This window comes from Lepidochelys olivacea (assembly GCF_965140295.1).
Source record: "Lepidochelys olivacea isolate rLepOli2 genome assembly, chromosome: 15".
In the NCBI taxonomy this organism is placed as follows: domain Eukaryota; kingdom Metazoa; phylum Chordata; order Testudines; family Cheloniidae; genus Lepidochelys; species Lepidochelys olivacea.
In genome coordinates, this window is record NC_140425.1 from 32,454,345 (window position 1) to 32,473,856 (window position 19,512).

The following is a 19,512-nucleotide window of genomic DNA, read 5'->3' on the forward strand; positions in this document are numbered from 1 at the left end:
CCCCATATTTCATAGTAAATTTCACTGCAGTCGGTTTAGCTGTCAGCAGATGAAGTAATCACCCGGGAGCCCCCCCCCCCGCCCCGAGCGGCACCCCCGCAGGAGGAGTCTCTGCCGCCGGCACGCAGGGAACGGAGCCGCGCGGGGCGAGAGTCCAGCTCCGGGTCTTGGCGCGAGCCCCGGCCCCGGCCCCGCCGCCGCGCTGTCAGCCAGGAGGGGGAGACCAGGGCTCCCCAAGCAGCCGATTAAAAGACCCCCCCCGCGGCCGCAGAAGGACCCACTGGCCCGAGGCCGCGGCGGGGAAGGGGGTCTCGGCGGGGGGACGGGGACACGCGTGGCGGCTCCGCCTCGGGCGCTGCCCCACGCGGGGGCTGCTGCCCGGCAAGCCCCGGGGCCAGGGCTCCCCGTCCCGCTGCGGCTGGGTCGAGCGGCGACGGGAGCGTCCCGGGGGGCTGCGTCCCGGGGGCGCCCGCCGGGCTCCGAGCCGCCCCGCCCGCCCGGGCCGTGGGGGGGGGGGACCTCGCGGCCGCTGGCCCCAGGGGCGCTTTGGGGTCGCCGGCGCCCCGCTTCTCTGCCGCCGGGGAGATGGGCGCAGGGGCCGGGCGGGAGGCCAGGGGGCGGCTCTAGGGCCATCGCCTGGATCGGCCCCGGCACCCCGGACCGGGACAGCGGCATGGCTCCCGGCGGCGCCTGAACGGGCAGCGCGGCCGGGGCACCCGTCCCGGGGCCGGGGCGCGGCGGAGCTCGGCCCCCGTGTGGGGACGGGGGAGAGAGCCGGGGCCTGAGCCCCCCCCCCCGCGCCCCTCGCGCAGCCGGCGCGAGCCGCCTCCCCCCCCCGCGCGCAGCCGGCGCGAGCCTCCTCCCCCCCCCGCGCCCCGCGCGCAGCCGGCGCGAGCCTCCTCCCCCCCCACCCGCGCGCGCGGCGGCCGTTGGAGCCGCGGGTCGCTGCCCCCGGCGGCGCCTCCATCTGCAGCCCGGCGGGGAGCGGGGAACATGGCGGACCTGGAGGCGGTGCTGGCCGATGTCAGCTACCTGATGGCGATGGAGAAGAGCAAGAGCACCCCGGCGGCGCGGGCCAGCAAGAAGATCAGCCTGCCGGAGCCCAGGTACCAGCCCCGCCCAGCCCAGCCCGGGACCCCCCCCTCCGCACCCCCAGACTGGACCCCCCAAGCCCGGGATCCCCCCCGCACCCCCAGACTGGACCCCCCAAGCCCGGGATCCCCCCCGCACCCCCAGACTGGACCCCCCAAGCCCGGGACCCCCCCGCACCCCCAGACTGGACCCCCCAAGCCCGGGACCCCCCCGCACCCCCAGACTGGACCCCCCAAGCCCGGGATCCCCCCCGCACCCCCAGACTGGACCCCCCAAGCCCGGGATCCCCCTGCACCCCCAGACTGGACCCCCCAAGCCCGGGACCCCCCCGCACCCCCAGACTGGACCCCCACAGCCCCCAGCTTGGAGACCCCCTGAAGTCCCCAGACTGGACCCCCACACCCCCAGCCCGGGGACCCCCTACTGCCTGGCCGGGACCCCCCCCGCACCCCCAGACTGGATTCCCCAGCCCGGGACCCGCACCCACAGACTAGATCCCCGCAGCCCCTAGCTTGGAGACCCCCTGAAGTTCCCAGACTGGATCCCCACATCCCCAGCCCAGGGACCCCATACTGCCGGGCCGGGATGCCCCCGCTACCCCCAGCAGCCCTGAGGCCTGGGACTCCCCCCTCCCCACCCCCCCGAGCCACAGACCCTTCCCAGCCCGGACCTCCCGCTGCCCCCAGACTGGACCCCTGCACCCCCAACCCTGCCCCCCCCCACTGCCTGGCTGGACCCTCCCACAGCCCCCAACCTGGAGACCTCCCGCACCCCTAGCTGGGGCCCTCCCCAGCCCCCGGTGGCGGGACAGCCCGGATGCACCATAGACCTTTGCTGCACTTTGCGAAGTCCCAGGGACCCCCCACCCCACACAGTGCCTCGTGTCCTGGGACCTACTTTCCTGAGCTACAGCCTGGGAACTGGGACCCCAGAGCCCCCATAAGGGGGCTGACCTCTGGTAGACCAGGCACTTAAACTGCGAGGGGAGCTTCCCCAAGGCACTGTTTGTTCCATCTGGCCCTGCTGCGTGGCTCTGCTCCCTATTCCTCCAGGGCCTGAAACATCCTTTGCAGGAGCCCCATTTCCCAGGGACCTGCTGCCCATCTCCCTTCCCCTTGGTGCCCAGAGCCAGCTGGTTTTGGGGAGCCTATGTGCTGGGACCCCAAAGCCACACAACCCGTCACCCGAGACCCCTGGCAACAGGGTCTTCTTAGACCGGAGTCTTCTAGGAGGATAGTTGTTGAGTCTGCGCCCCTTGCTCCTCTCCAAAGGGATGCAATTCTCCCCTTGTTCGCAGGCTCTCAGGGATCTTCTCCCAGCCCCAACCTTGTGATGGGCATATGCCATATGTGAGATGGGGCATGTGCCATGATCAGAGCCTAACCCAGATGTCAGGGTTGGGGGCTGATGTACATCAAGGTGTAACTCAGCGGTGAGGTTGGAAGACTCATATCATGGTGTAACCCAACCTGAAGGTGTGAGGAGATGGTGGAGAGAGCGTAGGTACCAGCCATGTCAGAGTGCAAGGGTTTAACGCAGCCTTGCAAAAAGTGCATATACATTTACCAGTCCATCCATAAAACTGGCTTGCCACTCTGACAGTGGCCTTAATCTACTGGGATGATGCGGGGGGAAGGGGAAGGGGAGAAGAATGACATTTTACTGGCCCATCCAAAAAAGAAAAAAATAAAACTGTAGGAGCTTGGGGTAATAGTTTTGCCAGGCAGTGTAACCCCAGTTCATGCAAATGGAGGGTATGGGGTGGTGACAGGCATCCAGAGACCCAGCTACAGGGTCTCTGGATGCCTGTCACCAGTTAACTAAATAGCTAATCCTACATGCACACAATCTCAAAGGTGGGGGATAAAAGCAGATAGTCTAATTTAAATGTTAAAAGGGCCATCATTATTATTACTGTTACCTTTTTGCCGAGGAGTGATGAGACAAGATACAGTATTAATCTAGTTCTGGACAATCTCAGTAGGAACAGGTACACAGCTTGCATGCCAATTACATTGTGCATGGAAGATGGGGATCTGGGGAGAACAATCTTAGGTAGCTTTTGATGAACATAGCATATGGTGAGAAGATGTGAGTCCACTGATAATATACCCGAGTGAGATCTAAATAAAAAAGAAAACACAGATCTCTTATAGTGTGCCAAGTTATTATACAATAACTCAGTACTGCTCTATTGTGATTATTATAATTAGTGAGTCTGGATTGAGGCATTTATTTAAAGCAACATCTGGGAGCATTTTTTGGCAAATATAAATATTCTCTTTCAAAAGAATTTTCTAGGCATTTATTTGACTTCAGTATTTATGTAACTGGCTGAAAAACTAGTTGAGTGGCAATATAATACATTTTGGGTGTAATCTAATAAATTGATCCTCAAACTGCTGTGATCTGCAGAATCATTTTCTGGTGGTCCATAGAAATTTGAGATCAAAGCAGCGGGATGTGGGAGAGAAGCCTGTTAGAATGAATATGTTGTATAAGTATTGAACTAAAACAGAACCTGATTCTGCAATGAGCTCCACTTGTATGAATTCAGATTCCACCGTGATGGCTGCAGAATTAGGACCATAGCTGCCTCCTCTCTTTTTCCCTTTAATGGCAACACTGGATTTTCCTCTGAAACCAAATTCCCACATTATGTATACACTATGAAATTCTACTAAAATCTCTTGCTATTCTTAGCTATTCTGTCTTTATAGATATATTTTGTTTCTTGGCATAAAAAAACCCAAAGTTCCCTCCTTTATTCTATGCATTATGCCACAAGTAAAGGTTTACCAGACAAATTTTGCATGTATTGTAGTGTTACTGACCATGTGTAACTGCTGTGGTGTTCTGATAGCACATCCCTACCACTCTGTATAGACTTATGAAGTGTAACATAAATAACAGATTACTAGAACTCTCTCTTCCAGATATTTACACAGCTCTCTAGCTCCATGCTTTGAATTCTAAGTTTTGCAATGAGGATACCAAGCAGGGAAAACACAAGAGGCTGAGAGACTGTAAGAATGATCGAATTAACAGGACACCAGCGGGGGTGTAAAACCCGAACAACAAAAAGCTTGCCAATCATTTTTAAAGTCCAGTAAACATTTTTGTACTGGAGAGATTTAGGGACACATTTTTCTCTTGGTGTATGTAAACACTAATAATAATTTAAAGTATTTGTATGCGTCAAGGGTAGAGTTTATCCTATAATATTAACCAAACTCCTGGAGACCTTATTTAAAATGTTTATAGTATTACATTCTTCCACATGATGGGTAAATATATTATTTTGTTCAGTGTCAACTCTCCGTGGTGCTCTGTAGATATAATGACATACATGATACATCTAATGATGGTGGAAGCTTGGATGAAGGTAACATGTAGGAGAGAACATGATTGGGCGGCTTCATTGAATAAGCGTGCTTTAAGGAGATTATTATTCTACTGCTGTTTGTATCATGGTAGAGTTTGGATGCTCCAGTCTGGATTGGGGCCTTGTTGTGGCAAGTGCTGTACAAACTCCTAGGTAGACAAAGTCCTTGCCCTAAAGAGCTTGTAGCCTAGTGCTTTGATTCTGCAAAGAATTAAGCATCTGACTTCAATGAGATTGCTCATGTGCATATTTCTTTGCAGAATTGGGGCCTAAATTGAAGCCAGGTGCAACAAGGGAATTTAACAAACAGTAAGAGGGAAGCAGGGAGGGAAGATGAGGATAACTTTAATTAAATTACATGGCGATAGCGATACTGAACAGTTTGGTTGCAAATTATTTGTGCTGTTAAAATGAGCATCAGTAATCCTCAGCTGAGTCATCATGGTTTGAAGGAAATAAACAATAAGAGGACGCAAGTTGCAGGTATAAATGATGGCATAGAAAAGGTGCCAGAGTGGGACTGGGAACATTTAAGGAGACTTGGCAGGTGGGAAGAGGATGAGGAGGCATAGGTGTAAATGAGAGCAGAGATTTAACTAAGGGTGCTTTAAATGGTTGGGAACAAATTACCATCAGAACTTTTAACTGAAAACAGGGATTTCCTCATTCAATAGGAAGTTTTGACAACTTTCCTGGTGTCAGATGTCTTCATAGTGAGCTCTGGGGTTTTTCTTTAGATCCCTTTCATTATAATGTACATGATATGCCAGGAGCATTTACAATCTTGTGTGTCACTGATATACTGGTAAAATTTTAGATAACATAAATCAGACAGTCAGATGCATGTCTGACACCCTACTTTACTGTTCAACAGGGATCCTAGTTTTCTGTGATAAAACCCTCAAAATTATCTAATAAAAATTCAAAAATCCATGTTTTTCTGCAAATAAAATGAAACTCTGAACTTTAGTTTTTTTCTAGCCACGATATATATAGGTATCAGTTGAATGCAATGTTTTATTGATATATTCACAATTTTAAAGCTGACAGCCTGAGCCTCGCTCATTTTCCTGATTAACTGAATTTTTGATTATCTGCTCTGGCCCTGGTCCCAATTAGATCAGATAATTGGGGTTCCCCGGTATATGTTTTTATTTTTTCACAAAATGTAAAAACTAAAGATTCTCCATAGATGCAAATTCCAAGTTTTTCTGTGGCAAATGGATTCTGTGATCGCTCCTGATAAATTAAGACCGTAATTAAAAAAGCCAGCTGAACAGAAAACTCTTCTTTGCAGTACAATTTTGAGACCAAATATTTTCATGAATACATTTCTGATTTCTCTGGTTTTGTGCTATAGCAATTTATCAAGCGAGTCAGAGCACAGCTTTCAAATGTTAGGCTGCAAGCAACTGTTGTTCTACTGCACAACTGTCCGTCATGGAGACTGACTATCTACATCCTTAATCATTTGTTAGAACAGAAATAAGATCTTTGGAATAGAACATTGACATGGGATAACTGGATCCCACTTTGAAAAAAAAAAAAAGGTCTTTGCCTCACTGCAATATTCTTTTTTTAAAGCAATACATAATTGTGGTAGTTATCTGTAACAGGCAGCCATTGTCTTGTGACAGCATGCTATTCCACTCACATTATCTCTCTAAGAAATATTGCAAATGTTTTACTACTATATTGCAGCGTGTCATTTGAATGAAGCTGGTATACCTGTTGTCACAATCTTATTTTCCTCAGACAAAACTGACACAAAATGAAATGAGTTTATTGTAATGAAAATTTGAGGGGCATTCCTGTTTACAAGGAAATAACCATATTGTAGACCGAATAAAGTCCAAGGCTGCGTGCCAAGACTTAAACTCTTCACCCTCAGAGTTTATTTGCTATTATTGGCTGCAGGTAGGGTTATTACTGAGTTTACATAAAGAACTCTTAAATTATTATTTACTGAAATTGTTAAATAATAATTGTTAGACAAAAGGCCACAAAGTGACTGTATACATGTTTGCATTCTACTTAGCAATGGCTTGGCCATTCTGAGAAAAGGGATTTACATTATGTACCGTTATTAAGAAATAACTGTATAATGATCCAGCAAATTGAACAACCAGAACCAATATGAATTTAAGGAATTGCGCTGTTGGGAAACAGCTGTACAGCATCCCTGCACGTTGTGACCATTCTAATTTAGTTTCTGTAAATATCACTTAAGCATGGTTTGCTCTCAATATACAAATACAAAGGGTGTAGTAACAAAGCATAAGCTACATCTATCCATGCATCTTTGCTTTTTCTGCCCTGTCACAAACACAGAAGTTTTTTGTCTCTTCTACTCCTCTGACTTCTCCACTTGCCCCAGTGACCCCATCCCATCTCCTGTGTCTCTGTGTCTCTTTCCCCTTACAATACAAACATGAGTTGGAGTATGTCTACACAGGGATAAAAGACCCGTGGCACACCTGCGACTGGCAGGTCAGCTGGCTCAGTCTCATGGGTCTAATGACTTCTCCCTAGCTAGTGCTAAGAATCAGTACTCTATTCTCTTTCTCTTTGATCTGTTACCTGCCTTTGACGCCATCGACCATGTCCTCCTCCTTGAAATCTTGCCCTCTCTTGGCTTTTGTGACTCTGCCCTCTCCTGGTTCTCCTCTTACCTCTCTAATTGTGCCTTCAGTGGATCCTCTTCATCCCCCTTCCAACTTTCTGTGGAGGTTCCCCAGCAACGTCCTGGGCCCCCTTCTCTTCTCCCTTTACATTTTATCTCTGGGTAATCTCATTTACAACACAAATTTAACTGCCATCTTTGTGCTGACAATGTACAGGTCTCATTCTCTACTCCAGACTTGTCTCCTTCTGTCCAAACTCAAGTCCTGGCCTGTATCTCTGATACCTCCTTGTGGATGTCTAGCTGTCCACTCAGGCTCTCCATGGCTCAACAGAGCTCTTATTCTTTTCCCCCAAGCCCACCTCTTTTCTTCATCACTGTGGACAATATCATCATTGTGCCTGTCACTCAGGCCTGTAACCTGGGTACCATCGTTGACACAAACTATCTCTAGGTCCTCACAGCCACATTATGTCTATATCTTGCATATTCTTTTTGCACAACATCTCTAAGATACAGCCTTTCCTATCAATCCACACAGCTAAAACTCTCGCCCATTCTCTCATCATCTCACATCTTGATTACTGCAGCACCCTTTTCTCTGCCTTTGACTAATGCCATATTGCCTCGTTCATATCCATTCTGAATTCTATTGCTCTGACCATGTCACCTCTCTTTGAATCCCTCCACTGGCTCTCCTTTTTCTATCATATCAAACATAAGCTGCTTGTTTTCACGTTAAGGCCCTTTACAACCTATCCCCACCCTATCTGTCATGTCTCATTCACTGTTGAAATGTCAGCTTCTGCCTCCGATAGGCCAATGATACAGCCTCCATCACCCAGTTGTTAAATTTTCAAACAGTCCCCTTTGTGCTTTGTCCCATATGGTTCCTCACACTTGGGTGGGGCTTCCTGTAAACATCTGCGAAGCTGCCTCCTTATTCTCCTTTAAATCCATCCTTAAAACTCTCCTCTGCTGTGATGCCTACAAAAACTTAACAATAGTTAGGCCACTGGTGTGCTGATACCATTCCCTAGCATGCTGACCGATATTGTCTCATGGTTTCTTAGTGCTCCCCCACCTTTGTGTGTCTCTATCCATTTGTTTTGTCTCTTTTCTTATATTTAGATTGTAATTTCTTTTGGGCCAGAGCCATGCTGTGTTTGTACAGCACCTCACGCAGCGGTGTCCTGGTCCATGACAAGGGGTCCTAGGCACTGTTGTAATAAATAATGTGTTGTTTGTACCCAGTTCCACTTAATAAATGTGATAGTTCAAGAGAACTTTCTGTGGTGTGTGTGGGTGTGCCTATGTAGGATAACATTTTCAAAAGAGCCTAAATTCTATTTTGAAAATTGACTCAGGATATGTCTACACTGCAATTGAACAGCCCCTTAGCCCGAGTCATCTGGCACAAGCCAGCCACAGGTTTTTAACTGCAGTATAGACATACCCTTAGGAGCCTAACCGTCATTAAAAGTCAATGGGACTTACACACTTCTGAAAATTTTACCCGTAGTCCATATATTATTCAAGCAAACAAGGCTGCCACTCTTCCTTCTCCGCATATAAAGCGGACATTCTGGCCACTATCTCTTACATGTAATATTATTCCGCATGGATTAAAAAAACAATGATGGGGGAAAGAAAGTAAATTAGTCCCTGATCCTGCAAACAAGCATGTGCCAATCTATATGTCAGGAGTGCCATTGACTTCAGTGGGACTACGTGCATCACTTTGCAGCTAAGCATGTGTCTGAATGTTTGCAGGTTTATGGCTTAATGATAAACCCCAATATGTATAAGTGTTGGGATAAATTCATTGCTGATGTAAGGTTGTGTTACTCCCATTGAGGTCAGTTGCACCCACTTATATCAGTAATGAATTTTGCCCATTTCTTTCGTAGAGCTTCTTGGTGTGTGAAGTCCGAACACCAAAATCTGTGGTTAATATAGTGGTGAATCTATAGGTTATAGGCACATTCTTAAAACAAAACAAAAAACCCAAGTTGTTTTAAAGTTACTTTAGTGTTAAATCCAATTTATTTTATGCTCCAGATGTGGAGTTTGCAGGATTTTTTCGTCAGTATTTGACATCACTTTGCAGCTTTTTATTTAAACTTTAATTTATTTTTATTTTGAGTTTTATTTTTAGGTTAGCTTCAAAAGACATCAATAATATATGCTGGACAGTGTTCACACACAACAAATTCACTTAGCATTTGTGAGACAGAGGAAGAGAGGAAAGACCATGAAAAATATTCTAAATTAAATTGTTTTGTATTTTAAGGGAGGTGTAAACCATTTTCTTATGTAAATACACCATATCCTATTGTTTGTCTTGAGAGTTAAAAAAGAAGTAAAGGAAAAGTGTATGGGGGGGGTGAGAATTGAAAAATATAATAATAGAATGTAGAGAGAATGGTAAGAATCTGGACCAGTTTCCTGAAGCAAGTCTTAAGTGGACATACTTTTGAGGCGTGGCAGTATGGAGTTGTATTTTTCATGGCCAAAGAGTCTAAGTTGTACAGAGGGGTTGATGGGTTGGTTGGTGTTTTTGCAGCTTGAAATCAGATAGATGACCAGATAAATTAATGTACTCTGTCGTTTTGTCATGTTCACTAAACATTAGGAATAGAGTTACTGCTGATTTGGGGGAGGGCTAGTATTATTTGGATAGGCTGCAACTGCTGCTTTTGAAGTGGTGATTGTTTCTCTTGTTAGTCCAAACCCTGTGCGGTTACCTTAATTTCAAATGCAAAAAATTATGATTATATTTCATTTTCTCCCTAGCATACTTAAGTGATCAGACTGTATTGTTGATTAATTGCTTGGCAAATGTCTTATTTAATGCAAATTGTAGAGGTTGTATAGGGAGTGGACAGATAGACTGAAGATGGACATCCTTTCTATATCCACAGAACAGGAACAGCGCTGATGTGCAAGCTCACCCATATCCACTAGGCCAACATGCCTCTGCCTTCATCAGACCTCTCTCTTGCTCTCAGCTGAGATGCTACTGTAGTGCCAGCTGTGATGGTGTATTTTTTTTTATATGGACACCTGTTAACCATGAATTAGACTGAGATTACTTAAGGGCTTCATTCTTCTCCCAGTGAAGTCAGTGGCAGATATACAATTGAAAGGGAAGGATAAAACCCTATTTCTTTCACACAAGCCACCTTACAGTGATTAGATGATAATAACTTTCTGTTATGACTTTAGTACTGTCATGGACTGATTCAAAGAAGTGACCTCATGAGCTAAAGGTTCTGTATCCAATTACCAGTCCCCTGAGGCATCTAGTTGCTTCACCAAACTTTATTTTTGAACTGGGAGTAATATTGGGATATAATCACCAAAAAGCATCTTGACCTGATGATGAGTATAATTTAATGAAAAGAAATTTAGCAGGATCATTAGGTTTTTCTTTAACTGGTGGAAAAATACATTACTCTTTAGCTTTAAATTTGTAGGCCAAACTTTACCAAAGAGTAAATGTTATAGCTGAGTTATAAAAGGGTTCTAATAGACAACGATAGAACCATTTGTTTATTATTACTGAAAAAGTGTTCGCAAAAAGAAAAGGAGTACTTGTGGCACCTTAGAGACTAACCAATTTATTTGAGCATAAGCTTTCGTGAGCTACAGCTCACTTCTGTAGCTCACGAAAGCTTATGCTCAAATAAATTGGTTAGTCTCTAAGGTGCCACAAGTCCTCCTTTTCTTTTTGCGAATACAGACTAACACGGCTGTTAGTCTGAAACCTGAAAAAGTGTTGTAAATGTGCTTTTGCTCACTTAACATACCAACCAAGTGTAGCGATAAAATAATATAATGTATTTTGGTTTAGTGTAATTCATGGTAGCATCTAAGTTTCACAGCGGGTTAGTTTGTACATTCAAATACAATAAACTGTGCAGTCTGAGGTATATCACACAAGTCTGTAAGAGACAAGGCTGGGCTGAATTTTCGGTGGTTGTGTCCACGTAAGCTTGTTTTGGGGAAATCTCCCTTTCATTGCATTAACACAAGTAGCATAAGGTAGGACACTGATGTTTTTACCGGTGTGTGGTTTAATCTTGTTCAGAGTGAATTTAGATAAAACGGTGATTAAAAACTCGGGTCATCTGTCTACAATAGCAATTCCACCTAATCCCCCCCTTTGCGATCAGCAGAGGTGCTGCTCCAATGGTACTGAAAAGAGGGGAGATTTCTCAAATCAGTTTAGTGTAGACAAAGCTAGGGAAATCAAGAGTAAATTGTACTCTACTGTTGGAATTAGCTTTTAACTGCAACACTTCCTCATCATAAAGAGTTGTATTTTGGAATTGTACTGAGTCATCAGGGTGCAGGACTGTGTATGGAAGAGTAGGCTATTTTGCTGACACGCCTTGTTGACCAAACTTATTGGGTCTTATTAGCTCAGTCAGAAACACAGACTGTCATATATATTACTGTAATGTTAAAGGCTCCAACCACGAACAGGGGCCCAATTTTGCTAGGCACTTGTGGAAACGCACAAAAAGAGAGATTTGAGCAGGGGGTTAGACTAGATGACCTCCTGAGGTCCCTTCCAACCCTGATATTCTATGATTCTATCCCTGTCCCAAAGAGCTTGCAGTCTAAGTAGACAAGAAAGACACAGGCAAGAAGAAAGGAAGTATTCTTAGCCACATTTGATAGATGGGGAACTCGGGCTCAGAAAAATTAAATTAATCATTCACGGTCACACAGGAAGTCTCTGGGAGAATTGGGAATTGAACCTTGATCTCCTAAGTCCCTGACCATGTGACCATCCTCCTGTCTAACATAAAATGCTAGTCTCTCTGAGGCAAGAGGGAGGAATAGAAAGGACTTCGGAGAGAAATCCGAAACTTACGTTTGTAAGTATAGCCCTGCCTGGGGCTTTGTTATTTAATTAAGAATAAAATTAAATCTTGGGAAAGAGGGTGACATTGGACAATATCAGTGTGGTATGTGCTGTGTTGGGAACAGAGTGGGGATGCTGCACCTAGATTTATTGGGATATTTTGAAGAAAATGCTAATGTAATCTTATCCTATGTGAAATGTCAGAGGATGTATGGTATTTTATTAATCTAGGGAGCCAGCGTCTAACTCAGACAGACTACTGGTGCCACTGTTCTTTTGGGAAATGCTGGAACGGTAATTAGTGCTAAATAAATTGCCTATAGAGAATTAAAGAACTGCCATGAACATACAGAACCCCCAAATATAAACTTGGTATTTCTAATGTGAAATATTTTAGGCAGATTCATTTTTCAAAATAATGAACTTTACAAGAATAATTACTGGGGATATGACTGTCAAAGACCTTCCTTAGTGAAATGCTTCCAACCGAATGCTGGAGCTGGTGCATCACAAAATGAACATGCATAACCCTTAATTCCCATTGAAATAAATCAGCTGCTCATTTGGGAAAGCTTCTGTAAAACAATCTTTAATTTTCTAATCAGTAACTACATTATTTTTTCAGTTTATAAGTGCCTATCAGAAACCTTCAGGTGCATAAATTAAATCACATCATTTAATCTAACTAAATTGACACAATATCAGCATATCTCCCTTCCCTCCCCCCCCGCAGCAAGAGCAAACACAACCCTTTTGCACATTAAAAAGCACAAAAACCTCCTTAGCACCCCTCACGCTGCGTGTCCAGGCAAATTAGTCACTTTTTGAAGCACACGTAGAATCATAGTCGTAGAACTGGAAGGGACTGAGAGAGGTCATCTAGTGCAGTCCCCTGCATTCATGGCAGGACTAAGTACTATCTCTAAACTCTCCTTGACAGGCGTTTATCTAACATCTAAAAAAACAGGTCTTGCCTTGAATATCGACAAAACCAAGCTCTGTTAAACTATCAGGGGAAGCAAACTCCAAAGTTGAGGGCCCTCCAGTCTGCCTTCAGTGTGTTAATAGGAGGGACTGTCAAATCGAGTGCCATGTATGATCAGTCACCTGTTGGGCTGGAAAGCGAGGGGAGAAGCAGAATTGCCAGCCTTACAGACTGTGAATCAAAACTTACTATTAGTTTTTGGGTACAATTTAAGCCAGTGAAGTTGTTGGAGTGCAGATATAATATGCCGTATGTGAGAAACACTAGCCAATAAATGAGGTGCTGTGTTCCAAACCAGCTGACGTTTCTGAGTGGTTTTAAGTAGCAGCCGTATGCAGAGTGCATTTCAGCAATCTGATCCTGGAGATGAAAATGTCCTGAATAATGTGGTTTGGATCCCATCCAAGAAGAAAGGTTGCAATTTCCTGGACAGATACAGATGGACAAATTGTACCATTGGCTGCTGCTACTATCTGGAAAAGGAGGAGTAGCTAAAAACCTACCAATTATAAATCTTATTTCCAAATGTGAGAGAACCTCCTTGCTGAAGGGATCAGATATCACCTTTGCCATCTCCTTTAGATGTCTTCTCGAGCCAGCCAGTATCACTTTAGTGTCTCTTGGCACAGATGTCGTAGCATACATAGCCTTCTACTGGGACACATTGCTAGTCACCTTTGTAGGTTCTGCTCAGTTTCTGTTCCACAAGACACATCACAACTTTTGTCATCAATCAGGAAGTGAACACGAGCAACCATACCATTGTTCCTTTCCCTTCCCCAAGTTCACGGTCTTAGTGTCATCCATCCTGCTTCTTTTTTCTTTATATCTGAAAAATTAGTCCCTTCTTTCTTGTCCTGACTGCCACAACTCTATGCTCTGGTAATTTCCTGCTTTAACCACTAGCAGCCTTCTCTTTGTTTTCCAGCCCCTAGTATCTCCCCATTGTATCCAAATTGATCCTGTCAAGATAATTTTCCATTTACACTCTTTTGATAATGTTTCTCCCCTTCTTAACTGTCCAGGCTGGCTTCTCTGCCACATTCAGTTTGCTGCTTCTCCTCACATTCAGAGTTCTCCATGCCTCTGTCCCTACTTATATCTCTGCCCTCAACGCTCCACACCATTCCTCTGTAGTCTGCCTAATCTTCTCTCCTGACTGTTTCCTTGTCCACTCCTGATTTTGTGCATTTGTTTTTGTTTATTCTTGAAATAACCTCTCAATTAAAGGGAAATCATTACCTCAAAAATCCCAAAGGAAGAATGAAAAATCAATTAAATAAATTTTACATTTGTTTTTAGTCTGTTTCTATTTCACATTCTCAGTGCTGCATGTTTAGATTGCAAACTAAGGATGTTTATTTGTTTAAAACCAACTATTTCCTCTGGAATTAAAAAAAATCATGGGAACATTTCTGTTGGTTTTAGGTTTTGTAAAAAACAATTCTTAATGAACCTGAATTTTGTGCCAGATTTGCATTGACCGTGTCCTTTTAACCATACATACTTCCTCTTCTTCAAAAACTTTCAAAAATACACTTGTTCTGTGAAGTATTTCAGCTATAGTGGCCACATGACACTCAGTATTTGTTTTACATTGTACTGTGTTGACCCACTCGTGCCTTTACAATGAGGGTCTTTGGGGCAGGAGCTTTATTTGTTTAGCATGTTTTAACTGTTGTTTGTTATATCTTCTTAATGTCAGGTAAACATTTACCTCTCTGGAAAGCAGGTGTAAAGATTCCTGTCTTAGAGGTGCTGTGAAGCATGTTTTAGTTCAGTTACTTCTGCATTTGGTTGAATGGACCTCCTTAGTTCTGTGAATCTCAGTTAGTGTTTATACTTATAATAGCTTTCATGCATATCCAGAGCGCTTTATAGATATAAAAAGACAAAAAGCATTGTTCATGGATCTTTGATACAAATTCTCTACCATCCCAAAAATACATCTTGGAGATGATTTAAAAACCATTAAAATCAACAAATGTTTTAATTGCAGTGGGAGCTAAGAGTTCTGTTTGTCTCTCTTCTTCCTTCTCAGTACCAGCATTCCGTTGAAAGGGTAAATCCTTGACATACCAATTCAGAAAAATATTCTTGCAAACTGAGATGCTTTTATATTTGTTTCAGGTTTTGGCAACCATAATGCAAGTAATACCCAAGAAACATGGATAGTGGGTACACTATAAGCATGAACACTCAACAGCTTTTTATTTCACTTGTCATGACTTTTCTTCATTGAAGTGATTTGTATACCTGAAGTTGCTTGGGCTTTTGGTCTTGTATCCACTTTACAATGGGGGAGAACTAGGGAAAGCTGTGTAGTGCTATAGTCTTGCCGGTCAAGGGCATTGTTTCTTGAGTACAAAGATCATTATGAATCACATAATGAGAACATTAGTTCACTTAGAGTATATGTGTTGACATATCTCTGTGTGCTTAATATACAGTTGAGAAGCTTTACAATTTTGAAAGGGGGGATGACTTTTGGAGCTTAGAATCATTTGGGTTGAGAGGACCTCTAGTGGGTCGTTGGAGGAGCAAATTTCTTCAGTCTTAATTTGCTGATTGTAAGGAAATTTTAAAAAAATTAAGATACTATATTGAAAGCCAGGTATGTCATTCCGTGACACAAGGATTTCAGGTTTGGGGCTATGAACTTCTGAAATGACACTCCTTTTTATTTGTTTTTACTGATTTATAAAGTTCTTGTTGCTGTAGCAGCTGGGTGCTCATTGATGAAATTGGAAAAACAGAATAAATTTACGTTTACATGTCCGCAGTAGGTTTGGTATTTTAAAATCACTGATGCTTCTCCCAGGATTCGAATCAATCAGATTATTTGTTATAAAAAAGACAAAAACTAAACAAATTAACAAAGATCAAAGTACATAACTATCTCTTGGTTCTCAAAATATTTCAGAGGTCACTTATGATCTCCAGCTCTTTAATGTTACAGATGATAAAGACGGGGGAACTTTGCTATAAAAACAGTTTTTCATAATTTAATTTGTTTACCTTTGTATTTCATATGTAAAAGAAACAATTTAGTTAATTGTTTTTGTGTATTTTATTGTTTTTTATCATCCTAGTATTTGATGACTGTGTTCTTTGGGTTTTGTATCTTCTTTTATTATCTGAATATGCATACCCTCTCTCTCATATTTATTACACTTCCCCTTCCTTGGTGAATAAGGATGCCCAGTGATTAGGGCATTGGCCTATGGCTTGGGAGACCAGGGTTCAGTTCCTTGCTCTGTCACAGATTTCCTTTGTGACCTTGGGCAAATCGTTTTGCCTCTGTACCTCATTTGCTCAATGTAAAATGGGGAATGATAGTACTGCCTTACAGGGGTGCTGTGAAGATAAATAGTTTAAAGGTTGTGAGATGCTCAGGTGATGGGGGCCATATAAGTACCTAAGATGCTTTGAACTGTCATGAACAAAATATTATTTGAGGCCCCAATTCATTAAACTATCATTGAAGGTAATAGGACTGCTCATATGCCTAAAATTAATCATGTCTTTGATGTGCTATAGATGATGATGATTTATTACATGTGTTGTAGCACTCAAAAGCCACAGTTAGGATTGCATCAGGTCCTGTACATATGGTAGTCACATTTGGACAGGTAGCAAAATTATCTGTGAATGTAAACTTTTTTGGTCTTGTATCAGTAATGGTTCTACATATTCAAGTGTTTATCTTTCAGTTTTAATTTAATTTTTAATAGAAATAAAAGGGAATTAGGAAAGGGGGGAAAAAGGGGACCCTCAGGAAAGGAATATAACAGATATAAATGTTCATACTAGAGCCTGACCCTCAGACAGACGCAGGTGGGAATAAGCATTTGGCTGCACCAACCCAACTGGATGATCAGGACCTATATTATCAAAAGCTCATACAATTTTGAGATGTTATAATAAGATGCAGATTAGCATCTGGTAAATTATATAGTTTTGTCTGTTAACTTGAAGAGAAATACTTGGTTGCATATAGACTATTTGTCATTATTTAATCCCAAATGAATTAACTGCATCCATAATTTACCACAGAGACAGCTGAAAAGAAATGTATGTAATAAGATTTCAGGATTGTCACTCTGAAGCCTATTAGGTCGGTAGAGTCAGTATGAATTGGTGGAAACGGCTACAGGCATGATTGAGGGCTCTTTTTGTTCAGAATATAACCAGATTGAATCATCACTTGTTTTCACAGAGAGTTACCATTCCATTTTAAAGTTATCAACCAATTTGACTTTACACCTGTGCAGTAAGACATGTATGAATGTCATGCAGAGAGTCCTGGACCATTGTGGTATCAGAAGTAACTCAACCAATCACCACCTTTGCATCCAAACTAGCTGTAGGGTAAAAATTTCATTGGTTGTAGGAGAGTGACTGCAAAGATGGTGGATTACTTGGCCCAAATGCCTCACTGCGAGCCACACCCCATGATTGCCACTCACAGAGATCCATACAACTTTCCCAACACATCACAACCCACCCACAACAACAGAATCAGAATGCACAGCCCCAAAACACATAGCCCCTCAACTCAGCCTATATTCCTCATTTAGCACCCTCACAAATCTGTTGAACTCTCCCCACACAATGGAATCCACACACAAATCAACACAACCAGCACACACAATAAACTCACACTTCACTCTGAAGCCTAGATTGTCTGTTGAATCAGTGTGAAGCATTGGGAAGAGCTACAGCACTACTGAGCTCTTTTTGTTTAGAGCAGTGTTTCCCAAACTTGGGACGCCGTTTGTGCAGGGAAAGCCCCTGGCAGGCCGGGCCACTTTGTTTACCTGCTGCGTCCGCAGGTTTGGCCGATCGCAGCTCCCACTGGCCGTGGTTTGCCGGTCCAGACCAACGGGGGCTGCGGGAAGCGGCACGGGCCGAGGGATGTACTGGCCGCCCTTCCTGCTGCCCCCATTGGCCTGAAGCAGTGAACTGCAGCCAATGGGAGCCGCGATTGTTTTCCTGTTGCGTCTGCAGGTTCAGCCAAACCGGCCCGGCCCGCCAGGGGCTTTCCCTGAACAAGCAGCATCCCAAGTTTGGGAAACACTGGTTTAGAGTATCACCAGGTTCAGCTGTCACTGGGATCCATGTTCTTTTATTGTCCAATTTTTATTCTCTGCCATTTTTGGCTTTTTTTTCTGAAATCCCTTAGAATGCATCTGAATTCTGAGTGTATTAACTAATACATTTTTGGGCTCCAAGCTCTGGTCTTAAAGGGTTCTCTGTTCTCTCTATAAACAAAGTAAAGATTTTGTTTCCTATTATAGAATGTACTGCAGCATCCTTCTCTTCTAATTCAGTTCATGCCTCTGAAACAGCTCTTTACTTCTGGGTGAGGTTTTGCATCACCCCCCCTTTGTCATACGGTCTAAAGAATGTAATTGCTTCGCTTTGGGATGTCTGATTGGTACATTTTTGTGTTGGCCTTAAGTGCTTCTTAACAACTCAGTCCTTAATTCACTCTTTAATGCTACTCTCTGACATATATTTGCTTGTCTTGACTGACAGCTTTTGGCTACCCCAAACTTCCAACTACTGATTGAGCTGAATGCTGAAGATAAGATAGAAGAGATGATTACCTATTCCACATTTTGTTGCTAAGATTCGTTGTCTAGGAATCTTACTGGGTCCTTTGCTGCTCTTTGCATCTTCCATGTACATTTTTGATGGTACCATATTCTGCAAAAATAAATGGTTTATATTTTAAAACTATGTTAACATGTCAGGGTCACAAAGTTAAAATGTAAATTAGGCAAATCGGAAGTTAAGAATCTTGTACTAATGTTAATTACCCAAATTGTACATATATAGTGTTTTCTATTATTGGTTAAATATTTACATTGAGTTACAAAGTAAGCAGGTTAATGTGCAGTGTGAGCAAGTTAATATTGTGGTGAGAAACCTTTGTATCTGTTTTTAAATACAGTGTACTGCTTTATTTTAAATTCATGATTTTAAAAGTTTATTAGCTTGTTTTTCCCCATTTAATTTCTCTCTCTCTCTCTTTTTTTGCATAGAGAGAGAAAGAAAAGGCTAAAATAAAACCTAAAAAGAAAAATACAAAAAGGGTGGTCTGTGTGTGTAAATGAACTGAAATAATAACCATAGTAGATGTCTTTTCCTGGAGTGCATTCTGGCCTCCACAGTTCAGATTATTTGAAAGCAATGGCTGGGCTTGGCAGTCAGTAGACCTGCTGGACTCCTTCCCCTGCCACCTGATGTGTGTTCTACTCTTCCACTCCCAGCTCTGCATTTCAAGAAGAATATGCAACAGGTTTGGCAGCCCAAGTGCTGTGTGCCCTCTATCCTTTTCAAACACCTGTATTCTGAAGACCCTGAGTGTATAGGGTGGGAAGTTATAGAACATGGAGAGCTTGAATTGCCTCTGCAGTCTAGTTATTGCATTTAAAAGAACCAAAAAAACTACCCAAGAATCCAGTTTTGGGCAAAACCTGCACACCTTGTCTCGATCCTGTTGTATGCTGTCTTTCAGAGTGGCACAGGCATGCACTAGGCAT

General features: G+C 43.5%; 1 protein-coding gene across 1 annotated transcript in view; it reads left to right on the forward strand.

The window, feature by feature from the left end:
* Positions 1–880: 880 nt before the first annotated feature.
* The window catches only part of GRK3 (G protein-coupled receptor kinase 3), a 111,491-nt gene continuing 92,859 nt past the window's right edge, over positions 881–19,512 (forward strand). Inside the window, exon 1 of the mRNA XM_084649136.1 lies at positions 881–1,106. Coding sequence (XP_084505262.1) covers positions 994–1,106 — 113 coding nt within the window. The 5' untranslated portion in view covers positions 881–993. The remainder of the gene's footprint in view (positions 1,107–19,512) is intronic.